The following is a 27,400-nucleotide window of genomic DNA, read 5'->3' as shown; positions in this document are numbered from 1 at the left end:
ACGGGCAGCAGCACTGAGAAAATAACCAGATTTTTAAGTTACTTTGTTCTCTTAAGCTTTGCCCAACTTCCAAAAAGTTTGGGTTGAGGTTCAGGGTGATTCTCAGTTTATTGGAGCCTGTTCTCCTGTCCATCAAAAATCCATGCACTAGTTAAAGCCTCCCTTGTTTTTTCCTGAAATGACGTCACTACCAGAGGAGACCAGGCAGCTGTTTGCATCTATGGTGGTGGGAATGCTTATGCACCTCTGGAGTGCAGGCAGGAGGTGGGGAGCAGGTTAAGAGGCCTCACCTTGCTGCACTGATCTCACCTGGCCACTCATTTTCTCCTCCTTTTCGCTCTGACTGTTTGATTCACCTTTCTCACGCTGGGGTCCAAATGATGCCCTGCTCCTGTAGCTTCTTGCAGGCCAGCAGTAGCCATGGAGCAGGTTGCTGATATGTGCTGTCGTGAGCCACTGGTGACTGGGTGCACAGATTGTGTTTTGTTCCCCACATGTAGGCGGTGACTTGGCATCAGTAGATCCCATGGTCCTGGAGCAGTATGTGGTGGTGGCAGATTACCAGAAGCAGGAGAGCTCTGAAATCAGCTTGTGCGTGGGTCAGGTGGTGGATATCATTGAGAAGAATGAATCAGGTAAGAAGAGCCCAAGTGTCTGTGGACCCAGACACGTGGCCTTAAAAAAATGGTTTTGAATCCACCTCATCCCTAGCAGAGCAGGGTCTCCAGCACAGTGTGTGATAGCCCCAGAGTGTCGCCATGGAAATAAAAATAACTTGAGCCAGCTGGCCTCTGGACACCTCCAAGGGGTCTCCTAAGGCTGTCCTCTCAGCTTGCCCACATTGGCAGTGACTGCTAGTGTTGCCATCTGAAGGCTGTCGGGGGCCTGTGTGAAATGGCTGTTCCTAGTGGATATAGTCAAGGTATAGACCAGCTGATTCTGTTGGACTTGTGGGTGCTCAGCACATCTGAAATTTGAGCCACTTATTTAGGAGCCTAACTGTGGATTTAAGAGCCTAGCTTTAGGCTCCTGTTTCCAGAGATCTTGGCCCGTGTGTCCACATGACAAAAATCACCCCCAGAGTTGGCCCCCTTGTTGGTGACCTCAGTTGAAAAGGACAGGGGTGGAATGGAGAATGAAACGCCAGTGCAGCAAGGCACTTCAGCACAGGGGGAGCCCCACTGAAGTCAACAGAACAACCCACATGCTTCAAGTGAAGCACATACTTAATTACTTGGAAGGGACTATGTGAGTGGTTTAGGCCCCGTTTTGGGGATTTGTTTAAAAAGAGAATTAGCTTACAGATGTAATAGAAATTACTTCATGGATTTAACAAAGAAATCTGAAAATAGCTTTTGCTTTGAATTTTAACATTCTGGAAACCCAAATACAAGAAGATTAATTGTATTAGCTCCTAATTTTTGAGAACCAGAAAGATGACATTGCAGCAAAAGTTAAACTAATTATCAGAGTCAAATATATATATGAATCACACACAACACAACACAACACACTAGATTGCAGCCCTACTTTTCTGTTAGCAGATTGTACATGAGCAACTGCTGATGTTTCCTTCAAATTTTCCTGTCCTTCACAGATTTGTTTTTACAAATAATGTTTGGTCTTTAGATTATTCCCTCAACAAATGGCTTGTGTGTTTGATAACGGAGCGGGGTTGATTCATTTTGATTGGACACACAAGGTCACATGGTCCTGTTTGTGACCTCTGGATAGTTAAGTTTCCAGTGAGAATACTCATGTTTGAGTTCTGAATTTGCTTTCCACAGATAGTCTTTAAAATTGGCTGTTTTCATGAATGCACAAGTGGTGGGAGCCAGTGGAGTATTTTTTTTTTTTATTTGCAGCCAAATTCATTCATCTCTGCTAATTAGGCTGGGCTTGGATAATAAGCTGAGGGAAGTGCAGGGAAAAAAAAACAGTATAAAGAAGAAAAGTAAATTAGATGTTAAAGTCCATTCCATTTTAAGAATCTTTGCTGCTCCTAGCGACACATGGGAGGGACTGTGGTCTTTTAAAGCCTGACCACTTTCCCTTCAAACTGTAAATCCCTGTAAGGTGGTCCGTGCTGCTCATGCAGCCGTTCGCCCTGTTGCTGTGGGTTCACCCAGGTGTAGACCCACTTTCCAGCCTGTTGCATACAGACCAGGCAAGGAGCATGGTTGAGCAGACTCCTGACTGGTTGGGGAGAACAGTTGTCAGCTGGTGGTTGTGGGTGCATGTTAAAATGGATGCCCCCAACTAAAGGGTCTGCTGCTTATTTTCAGGCTGGTGGTTTGTGAGCACATCTGATGAGCAAGGCTGGGTCCCGGCTACGTGCCTGGAAGCTCAGGATGGTGTCCAGGATGAATTCTCAATGCAGCCCGAAGAAGGTAAGAAGCCAGTTTGAGAAGAACTGATCCACCACTCTATCCCAGTGTGCATGGGACTTCCTGGGCTGCTTAGACCTTTTCCATTTAGCGGGATGGAGCCCAGGGCAACAAACCCACAAGTGACCTTGGATCGGGTCATTTAACAAGGCATGGCCTTAATCTCCCTATCTTCCCACCAGCAGTCAAGATGAGAACTGCAGCCAGCTGCTGTAGTGCCACTAGCAGAGGAGTTGGATGCTGATGGGTTTGAATGAGTGGCCTGCTCCTCCCCTTCTGCCGCAAAAGGGGCTGTGTGTACCACCTCCCGAAAACACCCAGTCCCGCAACCTTGGGGGAGCCACAAGCCCTAATTTGGATCCCCTTATCTGTGTAGCTGTTCACTTGCTATTAGTAAGAACATCAGGGCCTGGGCGGGAAGGGGGACTTGCCTCTCCTCTCCTATTTCACATGAGCTATGGCCTTCTCCTTATTAGGGTGTTGTGGTGGGGCAGGCAGGAGAAAGGAGACTACAGTAGCACATGTGGTTGGAATAACAAGAGTACAAGCTTTATTTAAGATAACTCAGAAGTGCCCCATGCTCCCATACAACACATCCTGATCTCTCTAGGAACTGGAGCTCCAAGAAGTCTGGGCTTAATTTAGGTCCATAGTTAGGTTTACCCCACAGCCTGGGGAGGGGACCAGTGACCTGAAACCCAGATGAGTACAATCTGACAGCTCCATGGTGTCATCTCTGTCTTCTGCCTATGGTGAGACTATAAGGTCTGGTGCTGCCTCCTTACGTCCTCTTTTGTCCCTCTCCTGCTTCCCTGACGTGCTCCTCCCAGTCCCTTGGAGATACTGGTCTCTGCCCAGGCATGTTGGCCGCCGTCGGACTCTTGGGGACTTGTACACCAGTGGATGGGGTCAAGGTGGACGCTATAGAGACTTTTTCCGCTGCCTTTGTTCTGTGCTTGGAGCCTTGCCTGTGTCTGTCTGCATGCGCTGCAGCCTGTGGTATTTGTATGCCTTGCATGTGGTGAACTCTGCTTGTGTCAGCCTTCTGCATTCCAGCTGTGCCTGTGTGCATTGCTGCCTCCTGCTGGCTGTATTGTCAAACCTGCTCACATCAATAATCATTCCCTCTGCTGGCTACTCCTTTAGCTCATCTGAGCCTGAAGGCTGGAGTTTCTGCTCCCTGATCTCATATGTGTGCAGAGCTTGTACACTGGGCTGTGAACCTGGATCATAGCACTTCAGTGGGGGTTAGGAGGTGAGGGCTCAGCTCAGAGCTCCTGGATGTGACAGGACATTTCTTAGCTTTGACTCAGCATGTAAAGCGGGAGGAGAGTCATATGGAAAATGAGCTTCCAGCTCTCCAGTGGGCAGTTCCGTTCCAGGGATGCAGAGGTGGGAAAACTGTAGGGTGGAGAAAAGTGACGCTGTGCTCGAGTTCCTCCTCTGTAAAAGGGTGTGTTAGTACAAACCTACCTTTGTAAAGGGATTTGAGATCTCTGCATGAGAAGTTATTTCTATATGTGCTTTTTAATTATTGTTCCATGGTGCCCCCTGTCTGAACTATGGCTAACACAGCATCGTGGCGCATCAGGGTGGCTCAGTGACTGGGTGGATGTGAGAGGTGGGAAAATTTAGATTAAAGCAATGGATACCCTGAAGCACAATTGGGTTGGCTGTGGCTAAGGGAGTGGCAAGAGAACTGGGTTTCTGAAAGGGGTCATATCCAATCCTGCTTGTCTAGAAGAATAGTGGTTGTAAAATAGGGATTCAAAGCAGCAAGGGGTGGGGTGAATCCTTGAGGCTTTAGAAATAACAGAGGACACAACCCTGAAGGAAAACGGGAACTGTTCAGAGGGCTAAGCCAACCTTGCCTGGGCCGGGTCTATCCTACCATATGGAATGCAGATTGGGACTCTATGCCCAGTGTGTTGCTGAACTGGTGTGCGCTTGTACATTTCAAAGCAAATCCATCGGCATTTGGAAATGTATTTTACCGACAAGCCTGTTCCAAATGAGTGTGCGCGCGTGTGTACGTGTGCACTCTTAGTGTGGCTCCTATTCTAATGAATTTTGGTTTTCCTAAAATAATCCATTTATGATACTGTGTTTGTGCTTAACAGAGGAGAAGTACACAGTCATTTACCCATATACCGCCAGAGACGAGGATGAAATGAACCTAGACAAAGGGGCTGTAGTAGAGGTGATCCAGAAAAACCTTGAGGGCTGGTGGAAAATCAGGTACCTTTCTCCCTCTTACTATTCTTACAGGATGCAGGTGGTGTTTATACAAAGGTTGGGGGGGAGGGGTCTTGAGTGTGTGGGAGGAATAATCTGAACAATCTTTTTAAGGTTTTTGTCTGAGGGGGGCTTCCTCCAAAATCCTAGAGGATGGCATCCTCTAGCTCAATGTATTAGGGAAACAGCCAGTAGATGGAGTGAAAGACTGGGGGTTGGTGCCTCTAGGTTCTGTTCCCAGCCCTGCCACTGACTTACTGTGTGGTCTGGGGTTCTCGGGGTTCTGGTTATCCAAGCTGTAAAATGGGTGCCATGATCATGATCCTTGCCCATCTTTCATCCCTAGATCTCAGAGCACTTCAGAAAAGTGTCAGGTAAATGCACAGTATTATTACTACTGCTAAAATGCCAAAGGCACGAACAGTAGAGCAAGCAGGAAGAGATGCCAATATGGCAGCCTTGTTCTGCCTGATTTTTTTGGAAAAGGAAAAGAGTGGTGGTTAAGGGCACTTCTACACTGTAGAAGCTATTGTGCGTGTCACAGGACCTTGGTACGTGATGGTCTCAGACACAGCTCTGGCTTCTCGCCTAACTTTCTCTGTCTAATGTATCTGTCCAAGTCCTTATATGACCCCAATCAACATGGTTTGCTGTTGCAGTGCAGACAGGACTGAACCTTGGTCTTACCTCATTCCCAAACCACTACAGCCCTGCTAAAGTCCCATGCCCTAGCACAGCTCAGGCACATGGTTAAAACACAGATCAGTCCCATCTTGGTGCAAGGGTAAGCTGTGTTTTAATTGTGTTGGGGGAAGCAATGACACCACGGTAGTACCTCAACAGCATAGGGGAGACCTATATCAGCCCCTTAATCTTACTGCATGCATCATTGTCATGGAAATGCCAGTGTGCTGGTGACTGTACATATGTCCTATATGAAGGCCATCTATGCAGGCTAGATCCTCCGACTGTATTATGAGGCTTTTCTTGAAACGTTGTCATCCAGGCCAGACCTGCTGTCCTCAGCCTGTTTCACAGGCCAAACATCTCTGAGCATCCAGGGCTGAGGCTCATTTAGTCTCGGAGGCTGGGCGGGTGTTTGCAGGCTAGCAAAGGGCATGTGCAGAGTTGGGTGGGAGACGCCTTGGTTTTCTTAACCTTGCACTGAACCTGTGGCATTGGCAGCAGCCAGGCCAAAAAAATGCACATTGATTTCTTAAACTGGAAAAAGTTGCTGTGAAAAGCTCACGCCAATTACAAGCTCAGCAGCTGGTGCCATCTGAGCCCTATGACTTCACCCCCGGCCAGCTGGAGAGGTCTCCTGAGCTTGATGCGAGACCCATGTGCATGGCAGAGGCACTCTGTGGATAGATGTGTTTTTTCAATCAGCGCGAGGGGGTTGGGTTCTCCACCAGACTTCGTGTGAATTTAGTGCAGGGAAAGGAGCCAGACGGACAGCCCTGCACACTGAATGCCTGTGTTTTAATCCAAAGAGCAGGTACATAATGGGCAGTAGCAGCTGTTCAGTTTCCCCCGACATTGCTTCGCCACTGTGCCTCACTCCAGATCTCAGCCATTCCTGAAGGGGAGAGAGGAGAGGAGATTTCATTGCCCACTTAGTCCCAGATCCCTATGCTGAGTCTGCCTGCAAAGGGGAGCCAGTCAGCAGTGGAGCTTTCTGTGATGTGAACACCTGGCCCTAGAAACATGGACTGAAACCAAACAAACTCGTTTCACACAGAGGCCTGTGTGGACAAGTCTTAGTCAGCACCTACCAGACCTACCAGCTAGCACTGTATGTCTCTGTCACTCAACACTGATCCCCTGACCCAGCCACTCCCCCGCCCAAACGTAGTTGGGCATACATATGAGTTGGCTCACTGGAGCAGGCAGAGCTCTGAGGTGTAGGGAAGTGCTGAAGTAAGAGAGGTTGGTGCTGGCACGAGCCCCAGGTGATGAGTCTGAAGGAAGGATCCCATTGTTACAGGTATCAGGGTCAAGAGGGCTGGGCTCCGGCATCCTATCTGAAGAAAGGAACTGGAGAGATGTTTACACAGAAATTGGGATCTGGCTCATCCACCCACTCGTGTGCCCTGGATCTGGATGGTGTTCCCCGGCAGCAGAACTCAACGGGCCGAGAGAAGGACGGGCCCAACAACCAAAGAGAGGGAAGGTTTGATGGCCGACCGTTACCGCAGGCTGACATTCGACGCAGTAAGTGGGTAGTGGGGAGATTCTAAACGTTGGGTGTTTGGTGCAGCTCCTGCAGCATGGCTGTGTTGCTGAACAATGCAGCTGGGTGCAGGAGAGAAAGCCAGCTGCCCTTCCGAGGGCTCCTGGGTACTGGGTGCTTTGCCACTACATCTGGACATGACTGTGTTGAGAACGAGGCTCTTAGTGGAGATCAGGGAGACTGGCCTTGGAGCCAGTGAGGATCATTCTGTGTAGTTACCTGAGATCTTTAGATCTCTCTGATGGGGCAGAGACCGACATGGGTTCTGCTCCCCCTCCACCAAGTCTTCCCATTCTCCTTTCTCATGAATGAAGTACATCTCATCCCCCTTGGTAACTGTGGGTGGGTGCTTCTGGATTGTCCTGCAAGGTTAACCACTGGAACCGGGTTTGAATGCAGGTTTCTATATGGGTAAGGCAAGTGCACTAACATGCCACCCAGCTTCCCCCTCCCCATACATGGCCACTTGTGCACTATGGCTTTTGCTTCTAGCTGGGCTCCACTGGCATCTCTGCAAAGGGCCTGGTGTGCTGGAAAGGCTCTCGGTCCCTGTAGTTCCTGAACAGATAAGGCTCTGTCTGACTCAGTTTGCTTTAGGAGAAATGAGGAGCGGGAGCAGCCTAGCTGCACTCTGTGGGGAGGGAAGGGCATAAGGTTTGGATGTGGGGTTCGTTGCTGCTCTCCTCTGAAACGTGTCCTTTTGGGAACGTGTCTGGACACTGGACCTCAAACCTCAATGGAATCTGGAATTGTTTCTCCACAGAGTCGCCAAAGATGAGGCAGAGGCCCCCTCCTCGCCGAGATCTCACTATAGTAAGTGTCCTCCTGGACCCAGCTGTCCCACTTGCCATCGCTGCCACCTCCCCAGGGGAAAAGTCCCTCTGCCAGAGACGTTTGTGTCTCCCTTGGCTCTGGATCCAGGAGAACGAAGCTTCTGGGGCAGAAGAGATGGGAGATTGCTCTCAGAAGGGAGCTCTGGTTCCTTCACGTTCCCTGCTTGGGATCTCTCCATGTGCAACAACTCTGTTGCATGCAGATGGATCTAATGCAGGGGCAGGGCCTCCCTGCAGCCATAAACACTCATCTGGTCGTATTTATTCTCAAAGCAAAACTTAGTTGCTTTGTTTTTTAAGTCAAGGGGATGGTTGGATTGAATAAATTGTTCATCCCATAGGTTACAGACTGGCCACAGTTAGATTGCAAACCCGCTCCCTTTCCCTGGGGCTGGCAAGCCTACTGGACTAGTAACTGGGTCAGATGTCCCATTGAAAGCAATCTGGACAATTTTGTGTCCAGCCTGAAGAGGGGGTTAGTGTCTGTCTGTGAGGGTGCTCTGTGTGCCAAGTGGGTCACCTAGTGATGCTATCTGGCAGCCTGCTTCTGTCTGGCTAGTTAGCCAGGGTGAGCCATCCATGCAAGTGTTGGAACTCGTCTTCCGAGAGATGAGCTGAATTATTGTTTTTTATTGCAATAGCCACGTGGTTTGAACCTGCCTAAACCTCCTGTCCCTCCCCAAGTGGAAGAAGAATATTACACCATTGCTGACTTCCAGACCATCATCCCCGACGGCATCAGCTTCCACGCAGGAATGAAAGTGGAGGTGAGACTACATGCCATCTTCCCTCCCTCCCTCTCACTTCTCCTTCGAGTCACCCATTCAGTTCACCGTGAGTGAGTCTGGGATCACCCTCTCATCAACCCCCATTGAGATTTTCCATGGGTGAGGTTCACAAAAGAACTAAATAAGTTCATGGAGGATAGGTCCATCAATAGCTATTAGCCAAGATGGGCAGGGATGGTTGTCCCTGCTTCTGTTTGCTAGAAGCTGGGAGTTGACGACAGGGGATGGATCACTTGATGATGACCTGTTCTGTTCATTCCTTCTGGGGCACCTGGCATTGGCCACTGTCGGAAGACAGGATACTGGGCTAGATGGACCTTTGGTCTGACCCCAGTATGGCCGTTCTTATGCTTTTATGGTCTTATGAGGTGGATTCCAGTCCTGGCGGGCTGTGTGTCGCACCACTCCCGAATCCCGTTAGCCCTGGGGTGGGTTTCCAGACATGGAGTCCGTTGCCGGTCATAGAGGCACTATTAGCTGCCCTGGGGAGAGGCTGAATCCTGGGGGTAGCCCCATCTGTGCGCTTGGAGGGTTGATTCTGTGCCAGGCAAAATGAGTCTCCAGTACATGGAAGGGATCCTCCACATGCTCCTAGCATTTTGGAGCCTCTGACCCTCAAATGCCTTAGTGGACTTGTGTGTGCGGCCCAGTGCCAGGGTGCTGTGCTCCTGCACCAGTGGCAATTGGAAGCCTCTTGACTAATAGTGGTAGGTTCCTCCTCCTTCCAGAGATGGGGCTTTCGTTCACCTAGTCACAGGTCTGGTCTACACTTAAAAGTTTTGCCAGCGTATCTGTGTCTGTTAGGAGTGTGAAAAAAATCTCACACACTCCCGCTGGCGTAGCTGTGCTGGTAGAAGCCCTAACACAGACGCTGTTATACTGGCAAAATAATCCTGGTATAGGCTATCCTGTCAAAAGGACTCTCTTGCCAGTAGAAAAGCTGCGTCTCCACTTGCTGGTATAGCTACATTGGCAAACCCTTTCTAGTGTAGACCCAGGACAATCTAACTTACCATGCCTTCAGTGGCTGGGGGTTTCAGTGATCTGTGTGTGGTAACTGTCTTGGCTGGATGGCTCAACAGTGTCACCCAGTGGCCAGTTGCATTATGTGTGTTGATTTTTTTCCCCTCTGAAGTCTTGAAAAATCTCAGACTGTCCTTGTCTCCTGTTCAGGGTCAGATAGAGCTGAAGGGTGACTCTGAACCCAGCAGAACCTCCCTCATGTGCTGGTGTGCCCGAGATGTTTTTTCTTTTGAAAAATACTGTGAATTTGGTGCTCATGAAAATGGAGAACGTAGAGAAGCCTGTATCTCCAAATGGGCATGTGGGTTTAAAAACATGGGCCAGAATCAGCTAAGGCCAGGCAGAGTGCAGGCACTGAGAGAGCGTCCCTCCATGCACATATGCTACTACACCTCTGTCTTGACCTGCAGCCCTTCTGCTATTCCAGCCCCACTGCTCTGCCAATCCACCTCTCTCCTGACCTGAAGCATCCTCTGTAGTGAGAGGGACCCAGGATTGAAATAACAAACAGCTCTGCCAATGCATCTCAGTCCTGACCCAAGGCACCCCTTGCAATTCTATCCTCACCTCTTCTCATGAAACTCCACCTCTTGCAGTGCCAGTCATGTCCAACGCGCGGAGTGTTCTGATGTGGCAGTAGTAAAAACTTGATTTAAATCCATTAAACTCACTTCCCCTGTGACTATATCAAGTTTTGATACCGGGCTTGTGGAGGTGACAACAGTGTTGTCTAGTACCTGGAGCACTGGACTGGGACTTGGGGAAACCTGAGTTCTGTTCCTGGCTCTGCCACTGCCCTGCTGGATGAACTTGGGCCAAATCACTTCACCTTTCTGTGCCTCAGTTTCCCCACCTGTAAAACGAGGATAATTCCCTCTCTTATAAAGTGCTTTGAGATCTCTGGATGAAAAGCGCTATCGATGAGAGGTGGTATTATTATCTTTATTATTATTATTATTATTTGTTGGCCCATTGTACCTGCTGCCTCCCTTACGTGCTCATGGTCCAACGTTTCAGAGGTGAGAGCCCCCATTTCTAGGCCCCACTTTTTTTGCCCTTTGATTCATAGGCAGCTGTTGTGCAGAGAGGCCTGGTTATGTATTTCTAAGATGTGATGGTCGTGTTTCTTCTTCCAGGTGATCGAGAAGAACCTGAGTGGCTGGTGGTACATTCAGATTGAGGAGAAGGAAGGCTGGGCCCCAGCTACCTTTATTGATAAATACAAGAAAACTAGCAATGCTTCTAGACCTAACTTTCTAGCACCGTTGCCTAATGAGATGGCCCAGCTCCAGCTTGGCGAGGCCACTGCGGAGAGCAACACCAACGAAGAAGCCACGGGGCCATCTAGGCCTCTGCCTGAAGCTCCACCTAATGGTATAGACTGTGGAATGAAATGGGCCAAAGACTGGAAGGGGAAGGAGGCTCTCAAGAGTGCCCCCTCGGAGAGCAGCGATGTAGCCGCTGGGTATGAGGAGATCTCTGATCCGGATACAGAGGAGAAGCCCAGCCTCCCACCCAGGAAGGAGTCGATCATTAAATCCGAAGGTGAGTTAACGGAGAGGCAAAGGCCTCCACCCAAGCCCCCAGGCATGATTTTGCCAATGATCCCTCCAAAGCAGACAGCCGCCCCGAGGGACAGCAAGAAGCCAGAGCTGAAAACAGAAAAGGGCAAACTGTTCCAGCTGAAAAACGAAATGGGCCTGGAGTGCGGGCACAAGGTGTCAGCCAAAGAAGTGAAGAAGCCGAACCTCCGACCCACTGTCAAGCCAGCCAAACCAAAAGCTGAGCCCCCAGAAGACAAGTCTGAGCCAATGACCCAGAATCCCTTCTTGAAATCAAAACCTCAGGTCAAGCCGAAACCAACTGCAGCCCCCAGGACAGACCCACCTCAGGCAGATGATAAACTGGACATTGGCAATCTGAGAAGCAAGCTCAGACCTGCAAAGTCCCAAGAGAAACCCTCTGAGCAGGACCCCATGCCTACTGAAAATGTCTTCAATAACAATGCACTCCCAGCAGAGGTTTCTGGCAGGCCTCAGGAGCGACCGAGCGTGGAGAACAGACCCCCAACCAAACAGGACAGCCAGATCCCAAAGGAGGCTCCACCCAGAGCTCCCTTCAGCCTGCCAAAGATGGCCGACAGTGAGCCCAAGAACAGCTCCCCGACTCCCAGAGAGCCACCGCTTCAGCGGCCAGTGGTGCCACCCAGGAGACCTCCTCCTCCAAAGAAAGTGGTATCCTCCTCCTCTGGTCCCACTTCAGAGCTGAAAGCCCCACAGAGGGAAGTGCCTGAAATCAGAGCTGCCTCGGTGCCTGGCCGGCCCATGCTGGTTCCACCAAAGGCCAAACCATTCCTGCCTGCTGTGTGCCAAGATGAAGCCAAAGGGAAAAGCAGCTTAGGCCCAAAGGTAACGCCCAAGCAGGCGGAGAGAGGGGAAGCCAGGGAGAGGACAGCTGCCCCCTTCACCAATCCAGATATCTCCAAAGAAGCCCTCTATGTGGCTGTGGCAGATTTCGAAGGAGACGAAGAGACCAGCAGCTTTAAAGAAGGGACCTTATTTGAAGTTCGTGAGAAGAACAGCAGCGGCTGGTGGTTTTGCAAGGTCCTAACTGGAGGACCTTGTTGGGAGGGCTGGATTCCCTCCAATTATCTAAGGAAGAAGCCATAGTCTGCCCTCAGTTTGCACAGTTGAAGGTTCCTGTTCTTTCACCCGAGTATTTAATTAGCTTATTAATTTATAGTTTTCCATATTGCTGGCTTAAAAATATGTGGGATACTGTACATTCCAATTTGTGCCATTCCTGAGGCAGAATTCAAGAAGCAGGCTTGACATAACGCAGCTAGGCCTTCATTCCTGCTCTGTCTGCTCCCCCCTTCATAGGAAATACTTTCCTCCTTTGTCCATCTATGGCAGCCCAGCCCCTGTAGATGGACATGTGAAGTTGTTTCTCAACAAGCTTCTTGGTGTATGTTGGCAAAGGCAGTTCCCTCCCCATCCTAGAAAAATTATTGGTGCCCACTAGGCTTTTTGACGAGACAACAGGGAAACCAGAGGAAATTCAGCCACGATTCAGGTAAAGAAATGAAGCCAGCCCCACTCACCAAATGGAATCTGGAATAACAAAAGGAGTTGCTTTTCCCGGTGGCTCAGGGTCACTGTTAAATGTCTGATACTGTATTGCCAAGTCCGGCCATACACAGGAACCACAGGAAACCATGGGGACAAGGAGAAACAATTCTGCAAAATCAAGTCCATATAGCTGTGTGTGCATTGACATGATCACTCATGGCCATGTGTCGCAGTCTAGTTAAGTTTGTGCCTTGCTTGCTTGTACCATCAAACACAGTCCTTTTACCTCTTGTTGTTTCCTCTACAATGGTGGGTGTTAATTTAAATATCATTTAATTTTTAAAAAAAGATAAACTAATGGAATGGAGGATCCTCTGTGCTGGGCCAGGGCCCTGCTCAGACTTGTGGCTGATGGTGATTCAGGCAAGCTCTGTCACATTTCATTTCAGTGGCTGGAGAGAACTACATGCAGCATGGTTCACAGCGGGCTTGGCAAAGAGAACTCGGATGATCGTGGGAGAGAAGGGTGCTGGGAGAATGCTTGCACCCCTCTTCCCAGCACAGACTGCAACTCTGCATTTCATACTGGATTGCCCAGGGAAATGGTTCCATTGACCCCTGTTCCCATGGTGCCCCAGGGCTGTCAGGCAGTAGCTAGAAGGTGGCTGTACTATAATGGGTGCTGGTATCATCTAGTACAATCCATAGTGTGGGCTTGGTCCCTGGAGATGAAAAAGGATGGGGAGCATGTGTGACTTTTCTGGTACTCAGGTGTTTCTGTTTCTCTTAGGCTTGGCTCTCCCTTGTTTTGCTTTCCTTTGGGGTGGGAGAATATAGTGCCTTTTGTTGATACCTTGCTTCCCATTTAAAGAGTTCTCATCCCCTAACCATGCTGGGCTTGTTAAACTCTCTCTGAAATGGCTTATCTGCCTGTTTCTTCATCTATCTTTCAAGCTGTTCTGGAGATACTTCCACTATGTCCTCCATGTCTGTGCATATGTCGGTGTGCTTGGAGGTTTCACTTAAAATAAAGTATGTTTCAACATGTTCACCCTCCTGCCTGCCTGCACTAACCCCACTTACTTGCAGTGTTGCTGATTCCAGGAGGAAAGTAGATTTCGGCTGACTGGCTGTCATTCCCTCACATCCCTTTCTTTCCTTTTGTATTCAACTCGCTGTGGATTCAGCGCAGTGCCTTCTCTATCCTAGAAGAGCTTTAAACCCCATTTTTGAGGATTACCACTTGCCATGTCAGAACTCCTTCCCACCTGCCACATGCTAACTGTAGCAGTAAGCACTACAGAGGTGACTCCACAGATACAGTTTCCATTGTTGGAACCTGTGCAGAATTCCATCTAAAGCAAAGTCCAACAGAATCAGATACTGGCAACCTTATTGATGCAGCATGACAAGTCACATCAGGGAATTTTGTCCCCATGCACACAGTCCCATCCCCTGGACAACTATTCGATTAACTCCATTCCTATTCATCAAGTCTTTATCACAAAGGTATACGTAGGATTATCAGTCTTAGTTTATAGAGCACAAACTTAATGAGAACCGTACTGTACCTATCTATTTCTCTCTCTCCATCCCCCTCTCTCTTTTTTCCCTTTGTCTAGAGCTTTATAAGATTGCAGCTTGTGGGTCATGGGGCAACTAATAATCTCATTGTTTTTGGTGACCCATGGTAAATACTTTATAGTAGGATCCAACGATGCAAGGTGACTCATGTAGTATTGGTGATGTGGTTATATGCCCCCAGCAGAATCAGATAGCAATGTAACCCTACAACGTTGCTGCATTGCATCTCTTTGCTTAGTTAAAACTCCTCCTTTGCGTAAATATGGACATGGCTGATTATGGGTTAAGAGTGGGCTGGGCAGCAGTAAAACTTTGTTCATGTCTTCTTTGAGTTGTGACGGTACTAGACAGAATTGTGTCCCTTTTCTTTCACTAGTCTTGGGCTGCTTCTATGCTGTCAGTTCGCATACACATACTCACGCTAGCTTGATGAGAGCTAGCGCAAGTACAGACAGCAGTGTGCCCGTGGTAGCATGGGCAGCGGCATGGCTTAGCCATGCTGAACACGTACCTACAGGGTGCAGGTGGGTTTGTACTTGAACCAGCAAATATAGAAACTGTGCGTGCTTCCCCTATGGTATTTCATCTCTCTATGTCACGCTTAGACTTCATCGATCTTTTATCCCTTTCAGTGAGACAATGTCATTTCTGTTGCTTTTGTGCCAAATTAGGGCTATTTTCCCCCAGACTAAATGCTGAGACTGTGAGTGTTAATGAATGCTTCATGCTGTAGGACTCTTAATACATTGAGCCAACTACAGTGATAATTACAGGATTGATCTGTGGTTGCTGCACAGGCGTCACATAGCTATGGGTTAGTTACCGTCACCCGCTGTATAAGTGGTGGTAACACTTCAAAGGACCACAAGCCCTATAAAGTAGCTGGCTTAGAGAACACAAATAATCATCTAATGCCCCTGCCACTTCCTAGTCTTTCCCACACCAGGTATTGCACCACCCTGCCCTGGCCATATTTGAAATCAGAAAGGGTCTCAGGCTGGCAAAGAGGATCCCAGTGTGGAAGAGGCTGAGAACTTTACTACATAACACCCTCCCTTTTATCTGGGATCTACAAGAAAACTCTTCAGACACAGATAGTATGGTTGAGTGCTCAGAGCAGGGGGGACAACCTTCTGGTTCTCTCCCTGTCTGTGATACTGAAGCTCTGCCACCACAGGCAGGGCATGTCACCTCTGTGCCTTGTTTACCTGTCTGTAAAATGGGAATAATTCTACTGACCTACCTTGCTGGGGGATTGGGAAGCTCATTTAGCTAATGCTTGCAAAGCACTTTGAGAACCTAAGCCAGAAGGCACTAGAGAAGGGCAGAGTTTCATTTTAAATATGATTCCCTGGTACCTTAGCATTAAACTCGCCCATTGTTACAAAGTACCTGCCTTCCATGGAAACCCCTCACCATGCAGCTCAGCGATTAGCATTTGCTGTGTGGGTGAACAATACCGTATTTTCTGTATAACAAACCCGGCTTTGCGGCTCTTCAGCTCGGTGTATCGCAGGCAGGCTGGAGGCCTCAACTGCAAACTATGGAAGACTGTTTGTTTGTCTCCTTATACTATGTAAACACGTATAAATCTCTACATTACTGTGGGTGGGCGGGGGTGCCTGAGGAAGGTAGATATGGCCTATGTAAATGCCATATCTATACTTTCACCATTAGGCTTGTTTGGTATTGTGGGGGGAGGGGGGAATTTTTTGCTTTGTTTTTTAAATAAAAAAACCTGCTTGACTGGTTTCAAGCAGAATTGTGACCATGTCTGTGGTTGGTGTGTGTTTGTGCTGCTAAGGAGCTGGCTGACCTGGAAGCTGAGTCTCTGTGGTGCTGGGCTACTGGACTAGGGGGCTGCAATGGAGTGTTATTTTGGAAAGTATGTTGCATCCACTTTAGAGCATGACAGCAAAACCACACGGTACCGGGCCCTTCTGTTTGTTGCCTGTTCTCATGGGGAGCGAAAGGGATTTCTCTCCTCCATCAAGGTTTTTACACAATGTCAGCACAGCTTTTTCATTTATCACTTTCTTTGCCCCTTTGTGTCCATCACAATAGCCGGTGACCCACATTTCAGTCTGTTCTTCTTAGCTGGGAGCAGAGGAGCTGCTCTTCAAAGACCTCCTGGGAAGATCTTTTTATGATGACTGTCAACACCATCCAAAGAGCCGCTGATCAACTCTGCTGAACAGACTGTAAAAATGGCCATACTGGGTCAGACCAATGGTCCATCTAGCCTGTATCCTGTCTTCCAGCAGTGGCCAATGCCAGATGCTTCAGAGGGAATGAACAGAACAGGGCAATTATTGCGTGATCCATCCCCTGTTGTACAGTCCCAGCTTCTGGCAGTCAGAGGTTTAGGGACAGCTGGAGCATGGGGTAGCATCCCTGGCCATCTGCTAATAGCCAGTGGTGGATCTATCCTCCATGATAAGTCCAGCAGTCAACATCCTGGGACAGAGAATGGGAGTGGAATGGAGTTTTAGATGCAAAGTGAAGCTTGTTAAACTAGTTGGTTTTCTGGGGGGAGCACTATGGAAAGAGTGAGATGTAAGCTAGAAAATGATGCATAGTCCATTATTACTTGTAGTGTGCTAGCATTTAGGAGCCCTGGTCATGGACCAAGAACCCATTGTGCTGTTTGCTGTACAAAGAAAACAAAAACACCGCACCTGCCTCAAAGAGCGTACCATCAAAGTATCAGACAAGAGACAACAGGTGCATACAACACACAGGCACATTCTTGGCCCTGTTCTGGGTTGGCCTCCAGTAGAGATGGATGAAATGCCCAATTGGCCTTTCTCCTGGTGATCAGAGCTCATCGTGTACAGTAAGCACTGGAGGATTGTGACAGTGTAGGAAGGAGCAGCTCTCTGTCCATTGATGCTTCTACTGCAGTTAATAGCAACAGAGGAAAAGATACACAGATATGGAAAGGTAAAGAGAAGGAGCAGCAAACACCAGGGAGGAGCAGTAAGTCTGAATTTCTTATTGCTTCATATAAAGCTTAATATGATGCAGTATAGGTAGCATAGTATGGGGTGAGATGGTGTATGCAAGTTTGTCTCATAACGAGTTCACCCAAGGGAGCGTGGCTCTCAGAGCCAGCCCTGAGTATTTATAATTGAAATTACAAAGGGGCACTTTATTTAAAGGCTCAGACATAGGCTGAGTGTATTTATTCAGGGAGAGAGCTTCATGGGGCGGTGTGATCTGCTTTTAGATGCCCTGAGCTCTTTTCTGTTCATTTTAGCCCTGTAAGAAATAGGTGCCTTGAATCCAAAGATCCACATGGAGGCCCAAGTTCATTAGCACAGAACTGTCATTTCTCCTACCTGTTCCAAACAATAATCCTGTGGTGCTTTGCTGCTCATTGTGCCCCATGTCATTGGCCCAGCTGCTGAACCTCCACACACAGCTGGGGAAGTTGGTGAGGGTTGGATGCGTATATCATAAATAATGTCCAGCCTAGAAAATGGGTCTTGCCCAGGCTGTTCGTACCTAAAAGAAATCAATCCCCCATCCTAAATGCGAGTATGTGTGTTATCGTTCTAATTTATCCATCAAGCGTTTATACAAAGCTACATGCACTGTGGGAGATGAACAGGAGCACCAGTCCCTCTTTGTATTCAGGTGTGTTTTGTTACACTGACCCATGAATTGCATTGTGATAAAGCTGCAACATTTGGATCTGGGGCCAAAAAGTCCCCACAACATCTGTTGTTGGAATGTTGGTGTGTTTTGGACCAAGACATCTTCTAACGGTGCATTGGGAAAAGTTCGCTTGGAAGTATCCCTGGGAAGTCGCTGCTGCCTCCATCATACAAGGTGAGACCATTAAGCATACAGTTTTCAAGTAAAGTTTTAGTTCTGGAGAACATCCTTCTTTATCTTCAGGGCATACACACCATGAGCTTCCCCCAAATCCTTCCCCCATGTGCTTCCAACCATCTCTGGGGAGGCAGTCTAGTAGATACGACTCTGGATTGAGAATCAGGAGAATAGAGGTCTATTTCTGCTGGGTCACCTCTAGGGGCCTCTGCTTCCCCTCTCATGCTTGGGTCTCTATGTTTGTACTGTAAACTCTTTAGGGCAGGCTGCTCTGCTTAAAACCACAACTGCTGTGCCATGCTCAGTGCCTGAAGCAATTGCAAGAGAGAGGTCATAATGACCTGCTTTAACGGCTATCCCTCTTCTGAGTGCAGTGCGAGGAGCACAGAACAATGTCTTAGCCAGATAAGCAAAAATAAAAGGCTGCCTTGCAGCTGCATTTAAAGGAAAGCTCCACTCATCTTGCTGGGCTTGGGAATCTGGCAACACAGCTTGGGTGTGAACAGGTGTCCACATCACAAAAACCACCACTGCCAATGGCACCAAATTTCTGCTTTATCAGCTGTCTCCAGAGGGAGGTCGAAGACTCACCAGGCAGACACTCCTACTCAGGGGAAGCTTGCACTGTTTTGTTATTATTTATTGTTTGCATTACTGTAGCATCAGTCATGGACCAGGCCCCCATTGTGCTAGGCCCTGTACAAACAAGAACAAGAAGATGGTGCCTACTCCAGGGAGCTTACAGTCGAAGTAGATAAGAGAGAACAGGTTGGTACAGACAGACAAGAATACAAGGAAACAGTGAGACAGTATTGATTAGCACAATAGGCAGTGGTCTCAGTGCAGCAGCAACCTAGCCGCTGTAAATTTTTTATACGCATCATGGCAAAGGAGAGTTTGGAAAAGGTATTTGAAGGTGGATAATGATGTCGCTTTACATATGTTTGTGGGGAGCTCTTCCAAAGCAAATGGGGCAGCCTGGGAGAAAGCACAAAGGTGTTTGAAAATGTAACAAGTGGGTGATGGAGGCATCGTGGGCTGATTGGAAGTGAGTATGTGCCATAGTGAATGATGGGTAGGGTGGGGGTTGACTGTGAAGGGCCTTGAAAGTGAAGAGAAACAGCTTATGTTTGATGCAATAGACAAGCCAGTGGGGAGGGATGTGAAGCATTGGGATCGGATAGGAGATTGATCTCAGCAGCAGCAGCAGCATTCTGAATGGATGTGAGGAGGGCAAGACTGTATTTGTCAAGGCCAGAGAAAAGTGTGCTGCAGTAATGGAGATGTTAGTCTTGATTATGACCAGCAAGGAAGAATTGGTTGCAGATCTGAGGGGGGAAGGCAACTTGGGTGAAAGCTATCATGAACTGATAAGCTTCGTGGTTTTAAGGAAAGGAAGCAATGAGAACAGCAGAACAAGGCCAATATACTTTAAAAAGCCGACTTTCACAAACTCAGAGAACTGGAAGGTAAGGTCCCATGGAAAGAAAATCTAAGGGGAAAAGATGTTCAGGAGAGCTGGCAGTTTCTCAAAGAGACAATGCTGAAGGCACAACAGCAAACTCTCCAGATGCAAAGAAAAGATAGGAAGACAATTAAGAGGTCAAGATGGCTGCATCAGGAGCTCTTTAATGACCTGAAAAGTCAAAAGGGAATCCTACATAAAGTGGAAACATGAGCAAATTGTTACAGAGTACAAAAGAATAGCACAAGCATGTAGGGACAGAATCAGAAAGGCTAAGTCACAAGATGAGTTACACCTTGCAAGGGACATAAAAGGCAATAAGAAGAGGTTCTATAAATACATTAGGAGCAAGAGAAAGATGAAGGAAAGTGTAGGTCCTGAGCGGGAAGGAGAGCTAATAACAGATGACTCCTGGAAGACTGAGGTGCTTAATGCCTATTTTGCTTCAGTCTTCACTAAGAAAGTTAATTATGACCAGATGCTTAACACAGTATTAACCACAAGGAGGAAAGAACTGGTTAAATAGTTAGATGTGAGATATACTCATGTCAGTATTGCCTAACAAAATTCACCCTAGGGTGAACTAGCTGAAGCAGTTTTGGAACCATTAGCAATCATCTTCAAGAACTCATGGTGGATGGGTGAAGTCCCAGAAGACTGGCGAAGGGCAAATATAGTACTTCTATTTAAAAAGGGGAACAAAGGGGACCCAGGGAGTTATAAACCAATCAGCTAACTTTGATACCTGTAAAGATACTGACACAAATCATTAAACAATCAGTTTGTAAGCACCCAGAGAATAATAGGGTTATAACTTAATGCCAACATGGATTTGTCAAGAATAAATAATGCCAAACAAATTTAATTTCCTTCTTTGACAAGGTCAAAGCAATAGGGGGAAGCAATAAACATGATATATCTTGATTTTAGTAAAGTTTTTTACATAGTCCCACATAACATTCTCATAAGCAAACTAGAGAAATGTGTTCTAGATTAAACTACTATTATTCATTGCACAACTCATTGAAGAAACTAACTCAAAGAGTTGTGATAAATAAAGCGGGGGATGGCTCGCTTTGATGGACACCCAGCCAGCCAGTTAGCTGTAAAATCCCTCTTGGTAGCTGTTCTTTACTTGCTTTACCTGTAAAGGGTTAAAAAGTCCCCAGGTAAAGAAAAAGAAAAGTGGGCACCTGACCAAAAGAGCCAATGGGAAGGCTAGAACTTTTTAAAATTGGGAAATAAATTTTGCCTTTGTCTGTTCTCTCTGGGCTGGAGGGACAGAGCAGCCATGCTATAAGCAACTTAAGCCAGGTATAATCATAAATCATCAGATCATGCCTAGAACTACTTATCTGAACTCCAAATGTGTAAGTAGATCAGAATGTTTAGCTAGACGCAATTAGGGTTATTTCTTTTATTTCCTATTGGCTTGTGGACTCCTCTGTGCTAACCCCAGATGCGTTTGTTTGCTTGTAACCTTTAAGCTGAACCCCCAAGAAAGCTATTTTGGGTGCTTGATTTTTGGAATTGCTCTTTAAAATCTAGCAAAAGTCTAAGTTCCAGATGTATTTTCTTTTTTTGTTTGTTTTGTTTTGTTTTTAATACAATTTACTTTTTTTAAGAATGGGATTGGATTTTTGGTGCCCTAAGAGTTTTGTGCATGTAGTTTGATTAGTTGGTAGCCACAGCTAATTTTCCTTTGTTTTCTTTCTCAGCTCTTCCCCGGAGGGGGGGTGAAAGGGCTTGAGGGTACTCCACAGGGAGGAATTTCCAAGTGCTCCTTCCTGGGTCCAAGGGGGTTTTTTGCATTTGGGTGGTGGCAGCGTTTACCAAGCCAAGGCCAGAGAAAAGCTGCACCCTTGGGAGTTTAATACAAGCCCGGAGTGGCCAGTATTAATTTTTAAAATCCTTGCGGGCCCCACTTCTGCACTCGGAGTGACAGAGTTGGGATTCAGCCTTGACAAGAGTAGTTATCAATAGTTCACTGTCAAACTGGGAGGATGTATCTAGTGGGGTTCCATGGGGGGCTGTCCTGGGTCTGGTACTGTTCAATATTTTCATTAGTGACTTGGATAATGGAGTGGAAAGTGGGCTTATAAAATTTGTGAATGACACCAAGTCAGGGGGGTTCACAAGCACTTTGGAGGGCAGGATTGGAATTCAAAATGACCTTGATAAATTGGAGAATTCGTGTGAATTCAACAAGTACATTCAAGAAAAACAAATTCAAATTGCTTAAGGTGACCAGATGTCCCGATTTTATAGGGACAGTCCTGACTTTTGGGTCTTTTTCTTATATAGACTCCTATTACCCGCCACCCCCGTCCCGATTTTTCACATTTGCTGACTGGTCACACTAAAATTGCTACACTTAGGAATGAAAAATAAAATGCACAACTACAACATGGGGAGCAATTGGCAAGGCAGTAGTACTGCAAAAAGGGATCTGGGGGTTATAATGGATCACAAATTGAATATGAAGCAACAATATGATGCAGTTGCAAAAAAGGCTAATGTCATTCCAGGGTGCATTAACAGGAGTGTCATACGTAAGACGTGCAAGATAATTGTTCTGCTTGACACTGGCGAGGTCTCAGATGTAATACTGGGTACTGTTTTGGGTGCCACACTTTAAGAAAGATGTGGATAAATTGGAGAGAATCCAGAAGAGAGCAGCAAAAATGATGAAAAAAGCCTTGATAACTTGACCTATGACAAAAGGTTTAAAAAACTGGGTTTGTTTAGTCTTGAGAAAAGAAGACTGAGGGGAGACCTGATAAATCTTCAGATATGTTAAGAATTGTTATAAAGAGGACAGTGTTCAATGATTCTCCATGTCCACTGAAGGTAGGACAAGAAGTAATCTGCTTTGTCTGCAGCAAGGGAGACAGATTAGATGTTAGGAAAAACTTTCAAACCATAAGGATTGTTAAGCACTGGAGTAGGGAATTAAGGGAGGTTGTGGAATCTCCATCATTGGAGGTTTTTAAAATCAAGTTATACAGATACCTGTCAGGGATGGTCTAGGTTTTCTTGGTCCTGCCTCAGCACAGGTGGGTGGCCTTGATGACTTCTCAAGATCCCTACCAGCCCTACATTTCTATGATTCTAAAAGAATCATCAAGATTTAGACATAACCTGGATGTCATGACCTTAGAGACACATCCAAGTCAAAGATGACACCCAGGTTACGAGCCTGAGTGATGGGTAGGATGGTGGTGGTGTCTCCAGAGATTGAGAAAGGACGCAGCAGGCAGGGCTTTCGAGCGGGGGACAGGGGGAGGTAATTAAGAGCTCTGTGTTAGCCATGTTGAGTTTGAGGTGACAGCTTGACAGCCAGGCGGAATGTCAGCGAGACAGCCAGAGATTTTAGTCCGGACAGAAGGAGACAGGTCTGAAGTACAGAGGTAGATCTGCGAGATGTCAGCATAGAGATCATAGCTCAATTTGTGTTTGCGGATGAGATTCCCCGGAGATAAGCTGTAGATGGAGAAGAGCTGGGGACCAAGGTCAGAGCCCTCTGGAAGCCACCACAGAAAGCTGGAGGGGGGAGACTTAGATTCCAAGGCCACAAGGGACCATTGTGATCATCTAGTCTGACCTTCTGTATAACACGGGCTATAGAACTCCCCCCAAAGTAATTCCTAGAATAGATCTTTTAGAAAAACATCCAATTTTGATTTAAAATGTGCAAATAACAGAGAATCCTTCATAAATTGTACCAATGGTTAATTAGTTAAAATTTATACCTTCTTTCCAGTCTAATTGGTCTAGCTTCAATATCCAGCTATTGGATCATGTTATACCTTTCTCCGCTAGACTGAAGAGCATACTTTTAAATATTTGTTCACCATGTTGATACCTATAGACTGTATTCAAGTCACCCCAAAACCTTCTCTTTGTTAATCTAAATAGATTGATCTCCTTGGGTCTGTCACTGTAAGGCAAGTTTTCTCATCCTTTAATCATTCTTGTGGCTCTTCTCTGAACATTCTACAAATTATCAACATCCTGCTTGAATTGTGGGCACCAGAACGGGGCACAGTATTCCAGAAGCTGTCATACCAGTGTCATATACAAAGGTAAAATAACCTCTCTGCTCATACTGGAGTACTGTGTATGCATCCAAGGATCACATTAACTCCTTTGGCCATAACGTTTCATTGGGATCTCATGTTCAGGTGATTATCATGACCTGTCATGAGGAGGATCCTCTGAAGGAGCGATTTAGAGAGATAGGAGGAGAGCCAGGAGAGGACAGAGTTATGGAAACCACAGAAGGACACGATTTCAAGACGTGGTTGGTTACTGGTGTTGAAAGGGTTGACGAGTCAAGGAGAATGTGGATGGAGTACTGGTTCTGAGCTTTGCATAGGAAGAGGTCATTAGGGACTTTGACAAGAGTGGTTTCAGTGGAGGGCAAGGGGTGGAAACCTGATTGGAGAGTGTCTAGGATGGAACTGGAGGAATGGAATTCCAGACCATGGTTGTAGACGGTGCAATCAATGAGCTTCGAAATGAAATGGGATGGTAGTTAGTGAGGCAGATGGGGTCAAGGGTGGGATTTTTAGATGGCAGAGACTAGAGCATGCTCATATTGTGAGGGGAAGAGAGCCAGAGGAGAATGAGGTTAAGGAGAAGAGTAGTGGAGAGAATGTGATTGGGTGCTAGGGAGATCAGGAGATGGGGTGGGGGTCACTTGTACAAGGAGAGGGAATAGAGAAGGAGAGCAGATGAGAAACTTCTGCATCTGTGACAGGAGAAGGAGGTGAGAGTTGTAGGAAGAAGGGAATGCCAACCAAGGGGAGGTAGAAGATCACCTTGTATTTTGTCAGTTTTCTCTTGGAAGAAATTGGTGAAATCCTGTGTGGAGATCGGGAGGGGAGAGAGGAGGGAGAGGTGGTGAAAGGGCGGCTGAGATTGCGGGTGTGGATTCAGATAAGTTGGAGAAGTGGAGTTGTTTAGCAAGGAAGACGACAGAACTGAAAGAGGAGGGAACAGATTTGCAGTGGAGGAAGACAGCCTGGTCACAAGATTTCCACCAGAGTTATACTGGAGCACAGCTGTTCTGTGGGTAACTAGGCACCTTCCAGCTCAAGGGCTGTTCAGCTAAATCCATTTGCCATTTTTGTTTTGATCTCAATCAGGTTCTCATCTCATCATTCGAATCTTATTTGAGTGAATATAAGTTCTTTCCCTTACACTCTCCAGGTCAGACCGGAACCACCTGGGTATGTTCTCAGCGATATCAGGAGTTCTCTAGTGCTTCAGCAAGAGATAAGGATCCACAGATGCAAGAACAAATGGCTTCAGAGCACTGAGGTCAGGCCTCTTTCTCACTACATCCAACTGAGCAAGGCATTGGAGACTGATAAGGATTCAGACTGGACCCTTATCTTGCAGCCTGTCACCATGGAGATGTTCCTACAGTTTTATTACTGGCCTCTTCTCCCAGTTTATTTTTATCAAAAAGGGCAGGGTAGAGTCTGGTGTATATAATTACCAAGGATAATTTCCCCAACCCATATCTTGTCATTTTGTTCCTGTTGGCAAAAACAGGGCACACCTGGCACTGTAGAGCCGCAATACATTTTTATAACAGAAACCCCACTGTCTATAACCTCCGATTCAGGATTTTGTACTTGTGATCTACATGTACGTTAGAGGCTATAGCCAGGACCATTTCTCCAAACCTGGCCCTGCTCTAGGGTTTGGAGAAAGGGGATATTGAGAAAATGACGCCTGGCTCTTCACCCAGCCCTTGTGTCAACTTTCCAGAACCAGAACTTGATGGGCTTGCAAAACCACAAGTTTTGGCCCATCTCCACTGTTTTTAAAGTGAATGTGAGGTTTTTTTCCCTAAGGAGCAGAGGTGAATTTAGGACTAAACAGAGAGATAATGGGAAGGCATGAGTGACCATCCATAGCAGGGGCCCTGCATAGTGATGGATGAGATAAGTAGGAGGTGATAGGATAGATCATCAGTGTGAGTCATTTTCTTTTTATAAGGTTTTAGTGCTACAGTAAGGCCATGGTCTGAGCGTTGGCTGTCCTTTCCCTGTTCTATATTTCAAGTGGCCACTGTGTGGTGCTGTTACCACATCATGTTGGCATGGGCAGAAAATGCATCAGCCTTTTCCTTTCTTGGACCAGCTGGAGGAGGATGCACAACAGAGTTTCACTGGGATGGAGCCTTGGCAGCTGTCTTTGGACTGTGGGCCATGGCTGGGGTCTGAGCATTCGGTAGCCAGGGTAACAGGAAAATGAGACAAAGCCCTGTCTGGGAGGATAGCAGCAGATCGGAGAGAGCTGTGGGGCTGGGAGGGAAATGTCCATGTGCTTTGTAAGGATCGTGGCAGGGAACTGGGGCTGCTAAACTCCATCACCCCATGTGACCAAGAGGTTAGCTGACAGGCTTCTACCTTCAAGGCAGAGGCCTCAGGGGGCAGGTCAGTGAGGCTGGGATTTGGTTTTGCAGTCCTGTGGCCAGTCCCCAGGATCCCTGGGCTATTGTGTCATTGCTACACCTTAGCTTCCCTCTCTTACAGACCCTGCTGCTTGGCCCATGTTCTTGGGAGGTGTGATTCAGCTCTTTGGGGTAGGGCCCATCCTTGTGTTCTGCATTTGTACAGGGCTTAGCACAATGGGGTCCTGATGCACGACTGGGGTTCCTCAGTCGTCATAATTAGAACGTTTACTAGCCCAGGCACAGCATTCTCCTTGCCTGCTTTGTACTTGTAGACTGAGAGAAACCTGGGGAAAAATGCTATTGCTTGCTGAGGTGCCTGTCAAAACAACACTGCTCTCTCCCCAGCCAAACGGGGCTGGGTGGAGTGTCACAGGGCTGGCTCTCTCCAGTCCGTTTGTTGCACGGTGCCTATTGTTGATCTTAATCATGCTGGTGTTTGGCAAAGATCCCAGCACATGCCAAGGAAGCAGCAGCCCCGCTCAGTTTCCAGCAGGAGCCCTCTGGCATAAATAGCAGATGGGGTCGCCATGTTCCACTGGCTTCTGCTGCTTTGTCAGTCCCTCAGGACCAAGCTGCTGTTGGTAACAATCCCGACCAAGCAATTCTTTGGCTCCCTGACCAATGGCAAGCCACGTGGACCAGCGCACTGCCCACTCCCCGTTCCCCAGGGAAAAGGCCAAGAGGCTCACAGCACTCTGAACTTGTTTGTTGGATTTAAAAACAAAAAATCAGGAAAGGGCTGAGGGGAAAGAATTCCCCTTCGTGTGCCTGTAGTGTCTGCAAAGGATGAACGCAGCATGGCTGAGTCTTTGCAGTCAAATGACTCAGGGATGGTTTAGTGAGGGACTTTAGATTAAATTTAAAGAAAAGAAAACACGTTCCAGGGGATGAAGTTAATAGATTCCAGGCCAGAAGAGCCCATTGTGATCACCTAGTCTGGCCTTCAATGTAACACAGGCCAGAGAACGTTATCAGAACAATGCCTGGAACTGATCTTTTAGCAACACGTCCAATCTTGAGTTAAAAATGGCCAGTGGTGGAGACTTCATCACAATCGTTGGTAAACTGTTCAAGTGCTCACTATTAAAAATGTCTGCCTTACCTCTATTTTAATTTAATATCGCGCTATGCCCCCACTAGCCCCAGCATTTTGAGTCTAGTTATCCTTCCTCTGAGGTTTTTAACAATAATTCTTCCTTTACCGCCTTCCTTCTAAACTCGCATAGGGTGCTTGGAGCAGTGCTTGCTGTGCACAGTGTTTCAGAGATGTGGCTGGAGGGGACCTATGACCACATGTACGGAAGGGCACAGGCAAGGGGGGCTGACACCACAAACCCAATAGCCTATGAATTGGCGTCCAGGACACAATTGCCTTTGCATATCAGCTTGCAGTCCAACCCAGACAGGGGGGAGAGAAAATGCAACACTAGCCGCTTTTAGAGTCATTCTAGAAAGGGCCCAGACAATCTCAC

General features: G+C 47.3%; 1 protein-coding gene across 1 annotated transcript in view; it reads left to right on the top strand.

The window, feature by feature from the left end:
- The window catches only part of SH3PXD2B (SH3 and PX domains 2B), a 119,662-nt gene extending 104,205 nt beyond the window's left edge, over nt 1-15,457 (top strand). The window contains exons 7-13 of the mRNA XM_026658053.1: nt 501-635; nt 2,286-2,390; nt 4,508-4,625; nt 6,610-6,836; nt 7,619-7,668; nt 8,330-8,455; nt 10,636-15,457. Coding sequence (XP_026513838.1) covers nt 501-635; nt 2,286-2,390; nt 4,508-4,625; nt 6,610-6,836; nt 7,619-7,668; nt 8,330-8,455; nt 10,636-12,168 — 2,294 coding nt within the window. The 3' untranslated portion in view covers nt 12,169-15,457. The remainder of the gene's footprint in view (nt 1-500; nt 636-2,285; nt 2,391-4,507; nt 4,626-6,609; nt 6,837-7,618; nt 7,669-8,329; nt 8,456-10,635) is intronic.
- The last annotated feature ends 11,943 nt before the right edge of the window (nt 15,458-27,400 follow it).

Source organism: Terrapene carolina, unplaced genomic scaffold, assembly GCF_002925995.2.
Source record: "Terrapene carolina triunguis isolate 2854851 unplaced genomic scaffold, T_m_triunguis-2.0 Scaffold395, whole genome shotgun sequence".
NCBI lineage: Eukaryota > Metazoa > Chordata > Testudines > Emydidae > Terrapene > Terrapene triunguis.
Note: the sequence above shows the minus strand (reverse complement) of the source record. Positions and strands in the feature narration are given on the sequence as shown.